Source organism: Epinephelus lanceolatus, chromosome 8, assembly GCF_041903045.1.
Source record: "Epinephelus lanceolatus isolate andai-2023 chromosome 8, ASM4190304v1, whole genome shotgun sequence".
NCBI classification, from domain to species: Eukaryota; Metazoa; Chordata; class Actinopteri; order Perciformes; family Serranidae; genus Epinephelus; species Epinephelus lanceolatus.
Genome location: NC_135741.1, coordinates 13,205,929 through 13,225,967, shown reverse-complemented (window position 1 = coordinate 13,225,967; position 20,039 = coordinate 13,205,929). Strand labels below are relative to the sequence as shown.

Sequence of the window (20,039 nt, the reverse complement as noted above, 5' to 3'; positions counted from 1 at the left end):
GAGAAAATATCCAGTGAGCAGCAGTTCTGTGGGTGAAAATGCCTTGTTGATGCCAGAGGTCAGAGGAGAATGGCCAGACTGGTTCAAGATGATAGAAAAGCAACAGTAACTCAAATAACCACTGGTTACAACCAAGGTCTGCAGAAGACCATCTCTGAACCAACAACACGTCCAACCTTGAAGCACAGGCGTACCAAAACTGGACAATAGAAGATTGGAAAAACGTTGCCTGGTCTGATGAGTCTGGATTTCTGCTGCCACATTCAGATGGTAGGGTCAGAATTTGGTGTAAACAACATGAAAGCATGGATCCATCCTGCCTTGTATCAACAGTTCAGGCTGCTGGTGGTGGTGTAATGGTGTGGGGGGGATTATCTTGGCACACTTTGGGCCCCTTAGTACCAACTGAGCATGGTTTAAACACCACAGCCTACCTGAGTATTGTTGCTGACCGTGTCCATCCCTTTATGACCACAGTGTACCCATCTTCTGATGGCTACTTCCAGCAGGATAACGCACCATGTCACAAAGCTCAAATCATCTCAAACTGGTTTCTTGAACATGACATTGAGTTCACTGTACTCCAATGGCCTCCACAGTCACCAGATCTCAATCCAATATGGGATAGATATATATATATATATATATATATGAACCCTGCAAACCCTCACAAGTGTGTTTATTTTCTTAGTTCTATTAGATCTCTCTACAAGTTCAAGTTGGGCCAAGCTATGATGGGCCTTTTGTGCAGGGTTTGCATGTTCTCCCCGTGTCAGAGTGGGTTTTCTCCAGGTACTCCAGCTTCCTCCCACAGTCCAAAGACATGCAGGTTAATTGGTGACTCTAAATTGGCCGTAGGTGTGAATGTATGTGAGCATGAATGGTTGTCTGTCTCTATGTGTCAGCCCTGTGGTAGTCTGGCCCCAGCTCCCCCCGCAACCCTGTACCACGATAACCCAATAACAGGTGCAACAAAACCATGAGTGATTGAATGAGAAACCTGTCAGTCAGCCTCAGTCCTTTAATTATGTTTATTGAATCACAGTCAGTGGCACAAAGGAAAAAAAAGAAAGTAAGTAAGCACCTTATGTCTGCGGCATCTATGAAATACAGACATAAAAACAGACCTACAAGAGTGTGGTGCCTATAAGTCAAAACTACTGTTGAGTGTTGAACCTAATGCAGACAGACCAACGACAGGAGACTATGGTGTTGTCTTTTATATACATAGAAACTGCAATACAAAATCAGAACATGATTGGCCACACATGAAGGATGTGTGTACGTGACAGATTGGCAGTCCGTATTCGAGCCTCAGGAGTCAGAGCTGCGTCTTCGCTCGTTGATCCAGTCCCCGGGATTGACGTCCATGTGCAGCATCTTCATCACCCACTTGTCCCTCCGTGCTCCGTCAATGAACTCATCCAGTGAGAGCTCCCCTAAGTGACGAGGGGCAGCCATCATTTTACCACACATTTCTCCAATCCTGTATTCATCATTTTGATAAAGAGCGGACCTTTGTGCAGCTGAGTCACACCTTCCCTTTTTAACATGCACACGCAACAACACACACATGTACGCTTCTGCATTAGCACCCCACACAGCCATTACAGCAGCCTGACACAGACCTCTTGAATCATTCATGAAGCATTTTAAGCTGTCAGAAAGCTGTGACAAACACTCACCATCTCCATTCTCATCAACCAGCTCAAATATCCGGTCGACCACTTGGTCTGGGGTCAGCAGATGGCATTCTTCATCCAGCTCTCCATGGCAGGCTTTCTTCAGTCGATAAATAGACTGGAAGAGAGTAACAGGAAAGTAAGTTAACAACAACTCCTACACTGACTACATCTCATTACGGCCCACTGATTTATCTCGAAACGTTCTCTAAAATGTTCGGAAGACTTTACAAATCGATACTCGCACATCATCGTAAATATTACCTCCACGATTTCAAGAAGCTCAGTTTTATCGATGCATCCGCTTCCATCTTTATCATACATTTTGAATGTCCATTTAAGCTTATGCTCCAGTTTGCCCCTCAGGACTAAGTTCAAGGCTGCCACGTACTCCAGGAAATCAATGGTGTTGTCCTGTGCACATGAAGAGAGAGTTAAGATGCTATGAAGCAAAATGTTTCTTTACTCTGACAGGAAAAAAGATGACAAAGAAAAAATGTGTCAGGCTGCAACTAAGGGATATTTTCAGTATTAATTTATCTGACAATTATCTTCTCAATTAATTGTTTTGACCACTGGTTCCCAATCTTGGGGTCCTGATCCCTACTATGGGTCACCAAAGCTTCACAGGGGGGTCGCAAGGCCTTCTTGATTTTAAGGGGTGAAAGAAAAGTTTAAATATATATACACATACAGTAGGCCTTTATTTCAGCATTTCATTCAGTTATATGAAGAAACAAGATTATTATTCAACATTTAAACTTAATCTTTCTTACAAACTATACTCAGAGTCCTCACTCTCTACTTAACAGCCTCGTCCTGCATCAGAAAAGTACATAATTAATTGGGACGGATTTAGTTTATTCATTTGTCACTTAGGAAAAATACCTGAAACTGTCCCACACAAAGATAAGTATTCATTAAAGATACTTTTGGCAAGTAGCAGGAAAGCCATAACTTGCAAATGGTCGCAAGTTGATCCTCCAACACTGTCTCAGTGGCTGGGGATTATAAATGAAATATACAGTATGGAAAGACTTTTATTTTGAGACTTGAGATGGAAAAATGTACAAAATACTGGGACAAATGGATTGTGTATAAACGCCATTGAAAAAGGTGTGACACTGTATGCCTGGATGTGAGTGAAAAATGTACAGGGATTTGACCTTGTAACACCATGAGGACCTCATGTTTTTTGTTTCTTAAATAAAAAGAAAAGTTACATAAATATTATATTATATTATTATAATCATTATAATATAATATAATATAATATATATTACAATATTATTTAAATATGTCACTTAGTCAGGGGTCGTTAGTTTACTCAATAATATTAAAGGGGTCCTTTAAGAAAAAAGGTTGGGAACCATTGGTTGAGACCACAGTGTGCTAGAAAATGTTGCAAAATGACCATTTTAATTTCCTGGCAAAAAACTGACATATTCAAATAGCTTTTTTTGTGATGATATTCAGATAAGATATTCTGTATAATTTCATAGAGGAAAATCCAGCAATATTCACATTTCAGAAGCTGAAACCTTTACATTTACGGCCTGTGCGGCATGATCGAAAATACTACCTCCACAATTTCAAGAAGCTCTGTTTTATCAATGAATCCGCTCCCATTATCATGAACATCCATTTAAGCTAGTGTTCCAGTTTACCCCTCAGGACTAAGCTCAAGGCTGCCACGTACTCCAGAGAATGAATGGTTGTAGCCTTTCTTACCCAATTAATCAACCATCAAAATTGTTACAGATTAATTTTCTGTAGATCAGAAAATCTAAATATACAACAACAGCAGCTGTCACAAATACTTCCAATCACAAAAATCCTCACAATTACTGTGGCAAGGCTAGTGTCAATACTAAAATGAGACAAATGACACAACAGAAGTCATCACTTACTCCGTTCTTGTCAAAGGCTCGAAACATGTTCTCAATGTAATCCGCGGCCTCCTTGTTTTCAGTAACGCCGAAAAACCCCTTGAACTCGTGCATGAAGAGAGTTCCACTGGGACACTCCACCACAAATTTTTTGTACCATTCCTGCAGCTCTGCCACATCAATTTCCTTGTCTGGGTCACAGTCCTCACTCAGGCGTTGACCCATCGTGGAAAATCCTTCTTTAACTTAGTAAAGACCAAAATTATTTCTTACATTACATGAAACTATTTGACCTTAGTGACTCTCTACATTACAGAATTCAGAATTCAATCAATCCTCGGTTATCGAACCAGTTGCTGTGACAAAATTTGTGCAAATTAGCAAAAATCAAATCGATTAAAATGGCATAAAGGTCCATACAGGCTGGATTGTTATTGTGCTCTCTATTGTGGCAAATCTCATCTGAGAGTCGGGATGAGACAAAGGCTGTTATGGATCACATGATAAGGGATTAGAAATGGACACTTGTCAAAATCAATTAGCTCACCAACAGATTGTGAGAGGATTTCCTCGTAGTCCTGCCACTACCTATCCTAGAAAGTACATCTGTATGTTCGCTTTGAAGGAACACTCTCCCGACTAACAGGTTTTAAGTGCCTCTAATTGACTTTCTATTAACAATGTAAGAAAGTGTGTGCAAAGGTAAAATATGCTCAGGTAAACTCAGGATTAAGGTCTGTTTGCCGTATGACAATGTCAAATGAGAAGTGTCCAGTTAAGTGATTACAAAGTTACAATCAGGGAGGGTCTAATGCTATTAGTTGCATTGTGGGAAATGTAGGATTCAGCATTTCCAGAACAGTCTCGCCCATTCTATCCAATAAAAATCAGGATATCTCAGGCACTGCTGCTCAGATTTTGACACTTGTTCGTCAATCTGTTCCTTCCAAGTCCACAAACTTCATGCAAGTGGAAAGCTAAATCGCTGGTGTGCTCCTTTAAGTAATCTTTCCCTGGAAGTTCCTAACCAGTCTGATGATTCACACAGGCAAAGTGTTTAGTTATCCCTGGCAGCTCTGACCTTCAGAAGCCATGTTATTTACTGCCACCCTGATTACTGTTTACATGCCTGCTTCAGTCTCTCTGAAGCCTATAATAAATGTGTTGCGGCTAAATTCACTAATGATGGACATTACATCTTCAGACGGCAATGAAAATATTTTTGGTAAATGGGTGGAAACATATAGCGAGCTCCTGGTCTTGTTTGAGTATCAGGCTGCAGAGTGGTTGAAGGAAATTTGGAAATAACTGCTTGTGTTTTTTAGCAGAATAAGAGTGTGGCTGTTGGTGGTAAACCGTAGCTGTTGTTTACAGGTGAATGCTTGGCTTGGCCCAATACCTCCCGGTGCTGATGACAGGGATAGTGATAATCATAGCTTAGAAATGTCAAGGCCAGGGTCAAGGTGTCACTGGATGTTATCCTCACGATTAGAATGATTCACCCCTCCTGTTCCTGTACAAGACATATTTAAATCCCACCCACATTTTCCTTCATCCAGTCGTCTTACATAAGTTGTATTCCTGTGCCCAGGGCGGTTCTAGTCAAGACCCACCAGTTCTGTACCCATGACTACCTTGCATTGGCAGGACTGGTGTCAAGTAATGTCACTCAGATGTCATCTCTATATCACCATTACTTCCTGTACTGTTTTGGCTCAAATAACTCTTCGGTGTACAGCTGTGCGTTGTTCACCAGCCATGTTGGTTTAGCCTGTTCGCATCCAGACATTGTCACTTAGCACCAAATATTAAAGGGACAGTTCACCCCAAAATCAAAAGATCATATTGTTCCTCTTATCTGTAGTGCTATTTATCAGTCTAGATTGTTTTGGTGTGAATTGCTGAATGTTGGCATTATCGCTCATAGAGATCTCTGCCTTCTCTCCAATATAATGGAACTAGATGGCACTCAGCTTGTGGCGCTTCAAAAACTACATTTCAAAAACTCAACAGCAATGTCTCTTTAAGGGAATAATGACCCGGATACTGAAGATAATCCACAGACCTTGTGAACAGTTTCATGTAGGAACTATTTTCTTTTTACTGAACTACACCTGCCAACCGCATTACCACACAAAAGGAAGCTTTACAATATATTAGAGAGAAGGCAGACATCTCTACGGCTGATATCTCTAACACTCGGCAATTCACACCAAAACAAACCAGACTGCTAAAAAGCACTACAGAGCAACAATATGTATTTTTGATTTTGGAGTGAACTGTCCCTTTAATTTCAACTGAGGCTAATGGGAATGTTGTGAATTTTGGTCAGTTTTGTTTGGTCATCATCCAGTGACCATCAAAATTTCAATTTAACCAGATGATGGAGCTCAAGGTTATTACAGTTCGTCCTCTGGGGACCATTAATGTGTGTACTAGGGTTGCAACAGTCTGACAGAACAAGACATGAACACTGGTGCTATGATAACCATCTCAGAAAATACTGCGGTTTCACGATACTACAGAATTGATATTTTCAGTCAGAATGACCCTTAAAGGAATTTAAATATAAGGGTTACTGGTGGTTAAACAAACGTTTATAACTACAAGTGAAACTTGAAACCATTTTGTTAATGGAAGTATGTGTAAAAAGTCTCCCTTTAGAAAATACCTGAAATAAAGGGGGGATTCAACATCCAGTGGCATTTTTTCAATAATATACCTTGAATCTAGCACATTGTTGCAACCCTAGTGTGCACTTTAGCATGTTAGCTTGCTAACTTTAATACAAAGTGGCTCATAATGCAGCATGTTTGGCTAATGTTGCTGTGTTAACATCTGAAGGTTGTGGTATATTATCTGCATGTTAGCATAATACAGCAGTATTTAAGTCAAAGCACAGGTGAAGGCAGAAATCTATTCATTAGTTTTAGAGGTGACCTATCATGAACTTAAGTGTTAGACAAAAGGCAGCCCAGTTTCCAGAATAAAATGTCAGCATGGTACATGTCTGCAAACCACAGATATGTTACATTTTTACATTTCATATGCATAATATCAATGTTTCTAAAGAAGCATGGTTTTGATCACATGTATATCAGCTGACTTTGGCTAAGGGAGGTGAAGGGGATGGTTGATGCCATGGGATCTTGGCGAGATAGCTGCAAATCTGCAAACCTCCTTTCAAGATCCAACAAACAACAAAATCTTTTGTTTTGTAACTAAACATAACTACACCTTAACCAGAGCGCTGTAGGAACGTAAAGTTTCAGGGTATCCATTACATAATAATGTACAATGCCAACATTTATTCTGGTGATTCAGAAACTTTTGTGGGGTGTGGAATCACCCATATAGCTATTAATGGGTGACACCTTCAGTCCCCATCAGTCCGTGGCCCTCATTGTTTTGCAGATATGAAACACACTTTGAGTTTTAGCATTTATTGCTTTCCATGAATACTATGATACAAGCTCAAGCATTCAACTTCCAGCGATTATCAGTTTTACGAAGGCAGTGGACGAGTATTACAAGTCTACAAAAACTGATTTACAGATACGTACTGTAAAAATCCAAGCTATCAAAAGGGACATTTTTTACAACTCAGGTATGACATACATAAAGTGTAAAAGTACCTTGTGTTCTGTTGACAGATTTTGATGCAGAAATGGCTTCAAACCAAATTCTAAACAAGCTCCGGGCAATACTGTGTGTTTATATTGGCTTCATACAGTGACAAAGCAAAACTGACATTTTCCACATCCTTCAAGGGGTAAATGCAAACAAGTGCAATATCATGTTAATAAGAAATACATTTTGTGCTATGTGCTTAATTGAAAACACAAACAGACATCTGTGAAGTGCTGCTTCACATTCTTAATGGCGTGTGTCCAAGTGGAGAGATGCACATTCATCAGAAAACTAGGCCAAAACACAACTCAAACTGTGAAATGTCTGTGAAATTATCTTTTGGAAATACATGCCAAATGACATAAGGATAATGAAATTACTGAATACATCAGTTATCAAGGTTAAATGATAACACTCAGATATAAAAATCAGGGAAAAAAGATTAGAAAAAGTTTTAGTCAACAGTGAAAAAGCAGAGTCTCCATAATCTTTAAATCATTTCCTTCCAGTTTAAAGACCGGCTGATGTGTGGACTTGAGTACTTGAAACTGAAGAGGACAAAAAGATCCTCCAGTGAGGATTCTTGAGGTTCACATCACTCCTGGTCCTGAAGTCCAGAGGTCCACAGTGCTACAGATATACCCTTGGTGTGGTATCATACAGTGTAAAAAAACGTCAGTTGGCAGGCTGGGCTTCAAGTTACTCATGTTTCCCTGGTTCTGTTTCAGTCTTAGTGCTGTCTGAGTTGTCAGTGTTGCCCTCTGTTGACAAGTCAGGTGAACTACTAGAAGAGGGGACCTGCTTCTCGCTGGGTGGGCCTTCTCCATCGCTGCTGCTGCTGCTGCTGCTGCTGCTGTTGCTCTCCCCATTTTCCTGCTCAAAGCTTGTACTCTTCTCTGATGGCGCAGGCTGCTCAGGTTGATCCACAGCGGCGTCCTTCTCCAGACTCGGGACATCCTCCCTCTCAGATGAGTCTTCTTCCCTTTCAGATGGTTCTGTCTGAGTGCTGCTGGGCTCTGAGGACCAAAGTGGACAACATCAGGGCTGCAACTAATCATCATCTTCATTATCAATTAATATGTCATTTATTTTTGTGTAAAACCCAATTCGTCATTTGTTTATAAAATGTCAGAAGTTAGTGCAAAATGCTGATCACGTGTATGGGCTGCCGTGACAACCCCAGTATTGCAACAGAATAATACTGACAAGTCAACCGCAGGCGATGGCAAGCAACCGCCCCTACTGCTGTTGTTCATACCTTTTCTTTTTTTTATGGACTCAGCTACAAATGCCAGCAGCATGTCGAGGCACTGAGCTTCTATTCTGCACTGAGCACTGCACATTTGCCTTTTTTTCTGGCTACCAGGAGTTAAAAAATATTCAACTTTGGATAAAATGCTGCATCCACTCATCATTGTCACTTTCTAACCAGCCATCCAATCACAGTGGAGGAGGGGCGCATACAAGAGTGACATCACATTGCTGAACAACGACGACCAGCAGGTCTGTTCTCTCTTCCTGCGTGCTTCAGCCTTCCCTTGACTTAGAGCGAGGGCCAGAGCAAGCAGGTGCTCTACCTTGTTCTGACAAATTTACTTCGACAGATATTCTGTACATGGCAACCAGACACAACCAAAGCATCTAAGCTGAAAAAACGCTGCAATCCTTAGGCCCTGATCACACAGAAATCGTTTTGCCTTTGTTTAAGTAAATGCAACTAGTGAAAAAAAAAAAACTCTTGCTGCGCCTTTTTATTGTTGCCAGGCAACCACAGACTCACCTCCTTATTCTAACCTTCCTAGAATGTAATGAATCTACCGTTTATTTATTTATTTGACAGTAATTAGTATCTAGTTCCTAAAATGTTGAGGCAGAGAGTACTTGCTGTAGCTCCGGTTGAGGGTGAGAAACTGTCAGTAAATAGTCTGTTGGTCACAGGGGAACAGAGATCTGTGTGGGTACATGAGACCCTAAAAAAGAGAGTGGATCACAGGGAGCATCACCAGTTGGTCCAGGAGCTTCGCCTCCATGATGGCCGTTTCCAGGCATATTTTAGGATGACTCAGGGGGCAGTTTAGCTCTGGGTATCCAGCAACTGCTACCACTAGTTTCTCCTCCATTAGACCTGCCTGTCAAATCATCTGATTGGACAGTGGGGAAAAAAGATGACGAAAAAAAGAGATGATGTGGGGCGTTTTTCTGCTTTGAGTTGAAGTCTTTTCAACTCTCAGAGTTCAGAGTGCTCCGGGAAAAACGCCAGGCACCTAGAGCGCATAAACACAAGACGCGTCACAATGCAAAAACATGCATGCAAAAGGCTTCATTCCCATTAAAATCAATAAAAAAAGGCCCCTTTAGCTGCTAAAACCTGTCCTGTGTGATGAGGGCCTTATTGTGCCTCATTGCCCTTCTGTGCTCTGCATTCAACACTGAACAAGTATTTAATTTGCTTTAAAACCGAGTCATCTTTGTCATTGGCAACAATATACCTACTAATAGCCTAATAATAAAGCATATTTATTAAGCACTAAAATCGGGATAAATGAAGCAATTTGCAAAAACGACAAAAAACAATGGTAAAACTACAAATCATGCTGTCAAGCCACCCTTAATAAACCACAGGGGAAATTTCTTCATAGAAACAGCCCTAATCTCAAATTCCCACAGCCCACAGTGACTTCTTTAAATGTTTTGCCCAACCAACAGTCCAAAACCTAAATATATTCAGTGTACTATCATAGAAGACCGGGGAAACTAAAAACAGAGATAATTGGGAGGATGGAACCACAGAAATTTGGCATTCTTCAAAATGATTTATCGACTACCAAAATAGCTGAATAGATAAATTGAGACATCAGGGTTATGGAATGAGGGAAAAAACTTGTTAACGAGCATCTATATCAGTATGAGGGAATTAATCATGATTTTAAACACTATATATTTTACTCTGGTAGTCCAACATTAAACTCTGAGACATCTGAAGCAATGTGAGTTTAAGATAAACATCAGAATAAAAACCTTGAAACCTTGACACTTTGGGTCACAGTTACATGCACTGAGTGTGACTTAAACACAAGCTACTGCATGGCGACACTTACCATGATCCTCTGAAATAGTAGGTGTGTCACAAGATGTTCCACTTTTGTACTCTTGACCACAGGATTCTTTTGAAGACTCTGGTGTCTCTGGCGAGCTCTCTGACCCTTTACAACAAGATGACTCCTTTTCTTCACTTTCTGTCTCGTCCTCATCCTTTTCGTCGAACTTGAGCCTCTTGACCTCATGCTGGTCAGCATCAGAGCTCTCCTCTTCTTCCTCCTCGGGGTGTTTGTTCTTTATCCCGCTGTTTGGTGTAACTTCACCCTCTGATGGCGAGGAAGCGCTGCAGTAACGACAGAAACACAGATTCAATTTATCAAATTACATATTACAGATTAAAGCAATAAGTAGCTCTCATATATTCCTTTTAAAGATGGGGTATTGAGAAGATCTGCTCCTGTGGGAAATGTCAGGGCTTGACAGATATCATCACTGTCCTTCATTTTAAATAAGAAATAATGAGTAGACTTTCTCAGTGTGCTACACACCCACTCACAGTGCCACATACAGTATGTACCATACTTATTCCAATTACCCGATGTGGTGCTCCTCCACCTCCTCTGTGGTTGGCTCTGGCTCTTTACTGACTGTGCATTCGGGGAGCCCGTTGGTGGAAAGCGAAGCCGACAATGACAGCTTTGGTCTGGTGAGCGGTTTTGGTGTGTCTGGTCCGTTTACATTTCTACTGCAGAAAAAGAGAAAATGACCACTTCTTACGCAAGATGCATCACATGATGGCACATCAGCAGAACTACCAAGACCCAAACTGACAGGCAAGATGTAACAGCTCCTGCTATAGCCTTGTTGGCTTTTAGATATTTGACTTTTGAACTAGTTTGATTTTCTTCTTGCTGGTGTATGAGGCAATTTTAGATTTGTGGAAGTCAATCACTGACAAGTATGTGGCTCCCACCTGTCTGAATATAGAGAAGAGTTACCAGGATACATCACTCCATTCATTCTGTTTACACTGGATGCCCCATTTTTCCTTCGGAAGAAGTAGAAAGGCACAAAAACAACTGGCTGTTAATTGTAACTTTGTACGTGTGACTGAATAAGCAAATTCAAGGGAGCTTTCAATGTGCATTAGAAGCAGCTTAAAGGGACAGTCCACCCCAAAATACATATTTTTTTCCTCTTACCTGTAGTGCTATTTATTAATCTGGATTGTTTTGGTGTGAGTTGCTGAGTGTTGGAGATATCGGCTGTACAGATGTCTACCTTCTGTCAAATACAATAGAACTAGATGGCACTCAGCTTGTGGTGCTCAAAGTGCCAAAAAATCTCAACTCTTTCCAGATATCTTGACCCAGTCAATCAAGATAATCCACAGACCTTGTTGCGAGCAATTTCATGTATGAACTATTTTCTTTCTACCAAACTACAATCGCCAACCATGCCACTGCGCAGAAGGAAGCGTGCGTCTACTCATGGACATGAGGCTCATGCTGGTGATAACGCTAGATGTAAACACTGCTGTTGAGTTTTTAAATGTCTTTTTTTGGTGCTCTTTCCAGAAATCATGACCCTGTTACTCAAGCTAGTCCACTCACCTTGTTGTAAGCATGCTCATGTTTTCTTTCTATTGAACTACACCCGCCAACTGTACCACTGCACAGAAGGAAGTGTGCATTTACTGCTAGCTCACCTAACACCATTGACCTAATGTTTCAGCTCAGCCGAGCAGGACACCATTAATGTTTACATCTTGCGCTATCACCAGCACGAGCCTCTCGTCCATGAGTAGATGCACGCTTCCTCCTGCACAGTGGCATGGTTGGCGATTGTAGTTTGGCAGAAAGAAAATAGTTCATACATGAATCTGCTCACTGAAAAGAGACACTGCTGTTGAATTTTTCAAATGTCTTTTTTTGGTGCTTTGAGCACCACAAGGCTGGTGCCATCTAGTTCCATTATATTTGAGAGAAGGTCGACAACTCAACAGCCGATATCTCCAACACTCTGCAACTCACACCACAACAATCTATAATGATAAATAGCACTACAGGTGAGAGGAAAAATATGCATTCTTATTTTGGTGTGAATTCTCCCTTTAATAGAAATAATGCAGAAACAGCTGATGTACTTACTCTGATGTGGGGTATATACAGCTGACCACCATTACATTCTGCAATTCATGAACAATAATATATATTAGAATTCAATTTAAAGCCATGGAAAATTTCAAACAATATTCATCAATCTTGTTTATCTTGAGTGAAAACACTTAACATGACAGTTTTTACACGTATACACAAGAGTGCAGTGTAGTTCTCACCTTCTCTAAACCCATGAGAAACTTGTCTGTTCCTGAATAGTTGCGCTTGGGGTCTGTGAGGAGTTCACACAGACGCTGAATGGTGAACGGGATTCTGGAAAAGTTACCGAGAGATATATTTAGGATTAGCCACACATAGCTGACTCACAGTCAGGCATCAACAACACCTGCCAAACCTGGCAGCACCGGGGCTGAATGAGAAAACATTGGATCAATCTGGACAGAGCTGGCCAATTTTAGTCACGGCTGGCTCCAAATGCGGACATGAATTATTAATCATGAGTGTTTATACAATGGAAAAAGTTTGCACAGTATTGTTTTGTTAATGTTCAAACACTAAGTTAAGATTTGAGTGATGCACCAAGAAAATGTCATTTGTTAATTTATTTGTTTTGTTTACTTTGGGTATGAAAGATTTATGAAAATGGGTTTTTTGAGGAAGAAGAGTCACAAGAAAAACGTGAAGTTGAGTTACTCTATGTTTTATCAATGGAAAATGAATGGAGGAAGTTACACAACTTTGGCAGAAAGAAATGAATGAATTACAGCACACATTGGGCAAGATCTGATTCCAGCTGATTAATTTTGATTTAAATGCCTATACATTTCAGTTTTTTCTACATATCTAGTGCACATCTAAATATCTCTCCTACTTGGTGGTTATGTTTTCACTAAGTTGATAACATGAACGAAGACAAACTAATAATGTTACAGACAAACACTGATGGATAGGCCTACATGTTGCTTCGTTTAGTCTCTCTTGAAAACATACTTCTATTGGAAAGCATATCCTGACTTTATCTGAGCTGGCTGTCTATTTTATTGCTATCATTGATTTTAATGCTCATTTCTTATCTTGATTTTAGCTTTGGCCTTATTTTATCTTTTACTAGATGACATCTTATGACATGTTATGTCTTCTTCTTCTTTGTTTTAATTGTGTTTAGTTTTATTGTACAGCACTTTGTAACTGTGTTTTAAAAAGTGCTATATAAATAAAGTTTATTATTATTACATTATTTAGTTTTGTATATGGTTGCAGTTCGTTAAGTGACTAATTCTTAGCTTTACTCACCCATTGTAACCTTCCACTATTTTTAGGATCCTTGTCTTCATCTCTTCAAAGGGAACATAATCTACATTGGGATTATGTGGTGCTCTCTGCTCCGGCGACGAAGCGTGGAAATCATCCATGACTTTTTCCAACTTGAACACGAAGTATGTTTTGAACTGTGACCATGAGATCCTGGAAGATAATGGAAATGCAAGTCTGCATGTCATGCACACGAAAGATTGAAATGTCTTCTGACACTTTATTACAAAAAGCATGATAAGAGAGACATAAACGTTCACCAAGCAGGTGCCTTCATTGTGTGTGAAGATCTGTAGCAGGTGTAATGTTTTTAATGTCTTGAGGAGTACTCACATTGGCTGTCCCGTCTTGGCAACATGACACAAGAATTGCTCTAGTTCAGGACTGGTCTCTTTCTTGCCTTTCTTCTCAAAATCTGTAAATGCCCACATTAAAAGCAGAAAAATGTGTTTATTCATATTTATTTACATTTATCCAAACAGCACACATACTGTCAGACCCAAACAATGTTGTACCTGCATCACCTAGAGGCATATAACCATTAGAGAAATGATGTATTCTGTGAATCATACTGGAAAGCTGCAAAGATAATACATGTAGTTTCGTTTCAGGCTACTTATGGCACACTAACTGTACGCTAGCAATGATGAAATTATTTAAAAGTGTCATTTATCAGCTGTGTCAAGTGAAAACATGGAAATAAAACAAGTTAAACACCACATTATAAAACCAATTTCAGTTAACTAGCTGGAAAGTTCTTGTAAAAGTTCCTATGTTAGCATGTTTATTGTGATGCTACACAGCTAGCTGTTTACATAATCTCCCAGTGCGAGTAAGTGGGTCAAAAATATAAAATGTGACGAACTTCTTTCTAGCAGAGGATAAACACTTAACTACCTAGGCCAAGCAGGGACAGAGCAGACTGTCCCTTGGTACCTCTTCTAAACGCTAATCGTTGTTAGTAAGCTAAGTTAAGGTAACGCACGTAACGTAACGTTAGTTAGCAAACATTGCAGATTTTTTTCTGGAGGCTCCTACACACATGTCATCATCATTAACTCATAACAAATCACGTATTTGAATAACTGTAAATATTGCCTTGAAACGCCTCCAACAACGCGTCGATGTCCATAGCTGTGTCCAGTCACAGGCAGGAAATACTTGCTAGTTAGCAGTTAGCATGTAGCAACCCAACAAAGCTGGTGGCGGCGACAACTGCGCATGTCTGAAATTACGTATTCGCATTTGCGGAAGATGCGTTCCAGTTCAACTGGGGATCAACAAAGCATTTGAATCCCCTCGCAGCGGCGAAATACGCAGCAGTAAATTGTGTTTAATTTGTTGTTGTGGCGCAAATGAGCGAAACTATAATTGAAGTATGCGCAGACTTCAGTGACAGAAACTTCTGGATCGCTCCGGCGCGCTGTAGATGCCGCAAGCAGTCAGCGGGCGTCATCGTTTCTCTGTTGTTGTGACGGCGCAAACCGGCGAAGCGGCCAATGAGTCAGCAGCTGATCGGGGTTAATTTTACCTAACCGACCTATAAATATAACGATAACAACCTCCAGTGCGAACATCTGGACTACAGACCTGCTAGTTGTCATAAGAAGACCTTCGCCTTTTCCAGAGGTAACAATGGCAGTCCCTGTAGCTGCGTTACAGCTGAGCACATCATCCAGCCCGGGTCTGCTGGAGCACAACATTCACATCAGCGACAGAGATTTGGGAAGGATTTCAACTGACAGTGAAAACGACATTCTGCCTTTACATTCTCCCTGGACTTTCTGGCTAGACAGGTAAGACACTGCTTAACTATCCAACCCGTCTATTGTTGTATTATCAATCTCCAGCTGGTGTCAAGTGGGTGAACTCTGTGGAGCTGACCTTTTAATGAGAACAAAGAAGGGAGATGACGAATCTCTCTGGCCTGCTTTATCAGTCTTTGCAGCCCAGATAACACTATATATGTGCGTTTAACAGCGACATAGGGCTTATCTGTCTTTATTTATTACAGAAAAATGACATTACAGCAAACACAGCCTGCTAGTGGTGTTGGTGCAGCTTTCCTGCCAACTTGTTTTCTCCCTGACCTACATACGCAGGTCCTGTGCTTGGTAAGGTCTTAAAATAAACAAAAGGGCGTAATAAGTGGCTAAACACTGTAACTCCACTTCAGACAAGGTCAGTTTGAGTTCAGTCTCAGCTTTTACTTGTATTTTTTATGAGCATGGGGGAAAAACTTGTGCCACTCCTCATGTGTCTGCAGCCTTTGTTCAGTGGAGCACTTTTATTCTGTTGTATAAAAACTTATGTAGCTCAAATTTGCCATTTCTTTAAGCAGAATGTTGGCTGTGATGTCAAAGTGATTTCAGGAGCAATCATAATTGAGTTGAAAACAGTTGATAGACAGTTACACAAGCCTCATCATCCACGGAGTAGTCAAATCAGGGTGCTGTGTTCAAATGGGGTCAGTGTTGTTTACTGTTTACTGGCTTATTTGTCATCTGATCACCCCCCCCCCACCCCCCCACCCCTCCAACCCCAACCCCAACCTGTCTGCTCAGAGGCCAGCTCACTCAAACATGTCCGAGTAATGTAACACTGCAATAAATGGATCCATTACATGACATGTTACAGGACCTGGGCTCTGTACAAGCTTTTGGTTTTCGAAGAAGGAAATAAAATAAATGTTCATGTGTCTGTTTTTGTGCCAGATCCCTACCAGGAACAACGGCAGCTGAATGCGAGTCAAACCTGAAGAAAATCTACACTGTGGAGACCGTCCAGGTAAGATGCTTTATAGTTGTCATGCAAGAAGAGCACAGCTACAGCAGGCACACTCTGCCACACTAGGAGTTGATGTGATGACGCACTTCAAGAGCAAGTTTCCGAATCAAAACAAGATATGCTGATTTATTTCCACATCGCATTTCACCAAGACCCCAGCCAGACTTTAATTAAGATGTCTGTCAGGAGCCTGTCTTTGTACTTGAGAGTAAACAGCATACAGGATTTAGAAGTAGCAGTAACAGCAGTAGCATCCTTACACTTGTTGTTTCAGGTCAAACCACATCATCAGCCTGAGGTTTAGTAGCGTTACACATTTTTCTCATGATCTGCCAGCATTAATAACTGTCATTAAGTGCTATAACTTACTAATAAATACTTTGAAGTGAATTAGTTGACGTGGAAACACCTGCTAATCTACATGTTAATCTGTGTAATAACTGATTACTGATCTAAACATCATCGCAGGGTTATTTTTAATGCATCACTGTGATTGTGGCAGGATGTTAAAGAGCTTAAGTACCACTTTACGAATCACGAACCACAACTGTGCTGGATAAGGGTTCATGAGTGCATGCGTGTGGTTAAGAGCAATGAGGAAAAGACCTTTGGCAGTGATTTTCTACATCGCGACAAATGTGAAATATTAACAAGGTCAGCTGTCTGCACTCCCTGTGCCAGTAAATGGTGCAATAAAATAACCTGTTTCCTCTCTTCACCTTGGCACTGGAGTAGAACTTTTGGAGAGTTTACAACAACATACCCGGCGTCTCCAGCCTGCCGTTGAGATGTAGCTATCATCTGATGAGAGGAGAAAGAAAGCCACTCTGGTACGCTTGAACATAAGATAAATGCATGAATGTGTTCGTAGTATTTGAAGCTGGTTGTGTAACATTGCCTGCTGGTTTGCACACAGGGAGGAGGAAAGCAATGCTAAAGGTGGTGTTTGGAAGATGAAAGTCCCTAAAGAATGCACTGTAAGTGACATAATTAGTATATTAATGTACTACTTGCTCATTAATTTTTTTCTATTTAACAAATTTGTCTTCATATTTACAGTCTGCTGTGTGGAAGGAGCTGCTATTGGCTACTATTGGAGAGCAGTTCAGTGATTATTGTGCCTCAGGTACATTTCATGCTTGTGCTTTTGGATCTGGCGAATGAATAATTGCATTATATTTACAGAATTTTACAAGTCTGAAATGTATTCATTTTGGTCTCTGCTGCCGTTCTTGCAGACGATGAAGTAGTCGGGGTCAGCGTCAGCGTGAGAGACAGAGAAGACGTGTTTCAGGTTTGGAACGGAAACGCCTCCTGTGCTAACGAGTCGAAAATCTTAGGGAGAATCAACGAGCTGCTTCCACAGATCCCTTTCAAAGCAGTGTTTTACAAACGTGAGTATTTTCTTGGAATATTAATAATCACATATTTCCTTTAACACCATAAAATGTGAGTAATTGCTTCTTTTGCTTTTATTTCAGCACATGAGGAGCACCACGCTTTTGAAGGAGGACGAAGACAATAGGGTATTTTGTATCCTCGAGACATACATGTTTTTTGCTTATGATCATGTTTTGGATAATATGTGGGCACATTTTGAGGCAATTTAGTTGCTTAATGTATCATTTTAATTACCTCAAAATGTAGCCAGTGTATAATGATTCTCAATTGATGGAATTTCTCATCATCTGAGTGCTACTGTCAGTCAGAATAATATCCAAAATACTTTAATTTTACTTTGATTTTATCTGTTGCAGTGTTTCTGTGTTTTTATACTTCAAATTTTGCAAAAACCAAAACAGCAGGTCATGTACACGTACATGTCAGATTTTTTTAGATGTATTTTGTGCAGTTTCCTGAGCACAGACAAAGCTAGGTCTTTGAATTAAATCTCATTTTTTGATCTAATGAAAGGCCCAGTTCCACAAAGCAAACCTTTTATCTTAACAAAACATTACAAAAGCTTTTCTAGTCAGCTCTTTTCTCTGTTTTGTATGTTACAGCCAAAATACTGTTGCCTAACATGAACGTTTAGTACGTTGTAATGCTAATATACAAGCAAAAAATTGCACATTCTTTTTTATGTTTCTTTTTTAGGATATGGGCGGATTGTAAAAAGGAATATGTTCTTGTTACAATAAAAACGACCTCAGTACACACATCATCACGAGTAGATGCTGAGAAATATATGCAATCATTTCTATTCTGTGGAATTTGCCGCAAATTTGCAGTGTTGTGGTTGTCATTTTGTTTTAAGCATCCGCCCCGAATCAAGCACTTTGTTTCTTACTGTGTGTGTGCGTCCAGATTTAGATGGAGTTTTGATAACTGAGACCAAACCTGCTTTGGTTTTGTGTTACCTTTTCTGATTCAAGTGTCCATTTTGTTATGGATTTCTTTTCTTTTTCTGCTTTTAATTGTAACAGAGATGTGTAGATGACATCCTTTAATTTACTTGTTTTTTATGTATTCATATGACCTGTGTTAAAAGTGAATCTGTGAAGCCTTCCCTTTGTAGATATTATCAGCCCCAGGAAAAATGGATGAACACATGACACACAGGAATCTGTCACAGAGTGGGACAGCAGAGAAACGCTCTAAATCTTTTCCTCGGGGGACTGCTCGAGGTCTATTTCAGTCTATTTGTACAAAATTGCGGGTGTTTGGTGAAGTGACGCAATCACTGCAGCAGGGTCAGATCAGTATGAAACAAGTTAATCAGAGATTGTTTACTTCTGCTGCACTAGAGCAAATTTCAGTGTCACTCAGATCTAGAGGTTTAAACATTTTCTTTTCTGTGATGATGTAAAAAACTGTGTAGTATTAATAAGCATAATCATCTTAGGGAAATGTAATTTAGAAACATCTCACCAAAGGCACCTTTCCTGTGTGTTTGTGTACGACGGAGTGAGACTGACTATTCTTGGCTGCATAGACCAATTGAGGTTATTTCTATGTAGCTATGGAATATGCATTGAAACCCACATAGGGAGACTGCTGCTATGATTTCTCAAACAAATCAAATGTTTAAATATGTATTATGCTGGTGTCTTGGCTCGGATTCTCTGCTCAAGAATATTCACAGGAGGAGTTGGTTTTCCGACCGTCGACTTTGCCAAACTATTTTCCCTTTATTCTTCTGTCGTCCGTGTAATATAAGCACATGCTGTCGGAAAAGAGAATACTGTACCCTTGCACATTTACAGTCGACCGCTCACTTCAGGTCTCAGACTTTGTAACTGATTGTTGATCTTGGATGGTGCCTTGTGTTTACCAGCAGTTTAGAATGTCATCTTTGTTCAGCATGTAAATAGTCATGTTTCTCTGTTAGTTTTACACGTGTTTGAGAAATAAAGACGCCTAAACTTCCACCTTTTTGCTGTCTGGAGAACTTATTTTATGTGATGAGCATATATGTAGGCTGTTAAATTGAAAACAGCATCTTTTATATTGGACCTTTTAAACTAGATTTTCTAGTAAAGATTGTCAGGTGTTTGTCTTCAAGTTATTTATTTGCAGAAAATCCTTTAAGGTCTGCTGTTAGATCCAAGATGTGTGCATGAATTTAGGAATTTTTCATT

The 20,039-nt window shown here is 40.2% G+C and overlaps 3 protein-coding genes across 8 annotated transcripts; 1 reads left to right on the top strand and 2 right to left on the bottom strand.

Moving 5' to 3' along the window:
- Nucleotides 1-1,205: 1,205 nt before the first annotated feature.
- guca1b (guanylate cyclase activator 1B) lies at nucleotides 1,206-3,876 on the bottom strand. The gene is made up of 4 exons (XM_033628526.2): nucleotides 3,593-3,876; nucleotides 1,947-2,096; nucleotides 1,686-1,800; nucleotides 1,206-1,439 (listed from the first exon to the last, which is right to left on the bottom strand). Exons 1-4 carry the CDS (start codon nucleotides 3,794-3,796, stop codon nucleotides 1,315-1,317), a joined length of 594 nt encoding a protein of 197 aa, XP_033484417.1. The 5' UTR covers nucleotides 3,797-3,876; the 3' UTR covers nucleotides 1,206-1,314.
- A 3,122-nt stretch (nucleotides 3,877-6,998) lies between these two features.
- Nucleotides 6,999-14,941, bottom strand: LOC117258803 (serine/threonine-protein phosphatase 4 regulatory subunit 2-like). 5 transcript variants are annotated; one of them, XM_033629945.2, is made up of 9 exons: nucleotides 14,770-14,941; nucleotides 14,005-14,086; nucleotides 13,654-13,824; nucleotides 12,579-12,672; nucleotides 12,391-12,428; nucleotides 11,214-11,288; nucleotides 10,836-10,982; nucleotides 10,300-10,583; nucleotides 6,999-8,217 (listed from the first exon to the last, which is right to left on the bottom strand). In XM_033629945.2, exons 1-9 carry the CDS (start codon nucleotides 14,801-14,803, stop codon nucleotides 7,901-7,903), a joined length of 1,242 nt encoding a protein of 413 aa, XP_033485836.1. In that variant the 5' UTR covers nucleotides 14,804-14,941; the 3' UTR covers nucleotides 6,999-7,900. The 5 variants fall into 5 exon arrangements, with proteins under 5 accessions (XP_033485836.1, XP_033485835.1, XP_033485837.1 ...); XM_033629944.2 differs by having other exon boundaries at nucleotides 10,836-10,985; nucleotides 14,770-14,916; XM_078169866.1 differs by lacking the exon at nucleotides 6,999-8,217 and adding an exon at nucleotides 8,224-9,342 and having other exon boundaries at nucleotides 10,836-10,985; nucleotides 14,770-14,916.
- Nucleotides 14,942-15,174: 233 nt separating this feature from the next.
- LOC117258964 (eukaryotic translation initiation factor 4E type 3-like) lies at nucleotides 15,175-19,829 on the top strand. Of its 2 annotated transcripts, none has more exons than XM_033630225.2 (7): nucleotides 15,175-15,467; nucleotides 16,386-16,458; nucleotides 17,194-17,288; nucleotides 17,375-17,435; nucleotides 17,518-17,584; nucleotides 17,697-17,852; nucleotides 17,940-19,829. In XM_033630225.2, the coding sequence occupies exons 1-7, from the start codon at nucleotides 15,307-15,309 to the stop codon at nucleotides 17,981-17,983; spliced, it is 657 nt and encodes a 218-aa protein (XP_033486116.2). In that variant the 5' UTR covers nucleotides 15,175-15,306; the 3' UTR covers nucleotides 17,984-19,829. The 2 variants fall into 2 exon arrangements, with proteins under 2 accessions (XP_033486116.2, XP_033486117.1); XM_033630226.2 differs by having other exon boundaries at nucleotides 15,420-15,467; nucleotides 17,191-17,288.
- The last annotated feature ends 210 nt before the right edge of the window (nucleotides 19,830-20,039 follow it).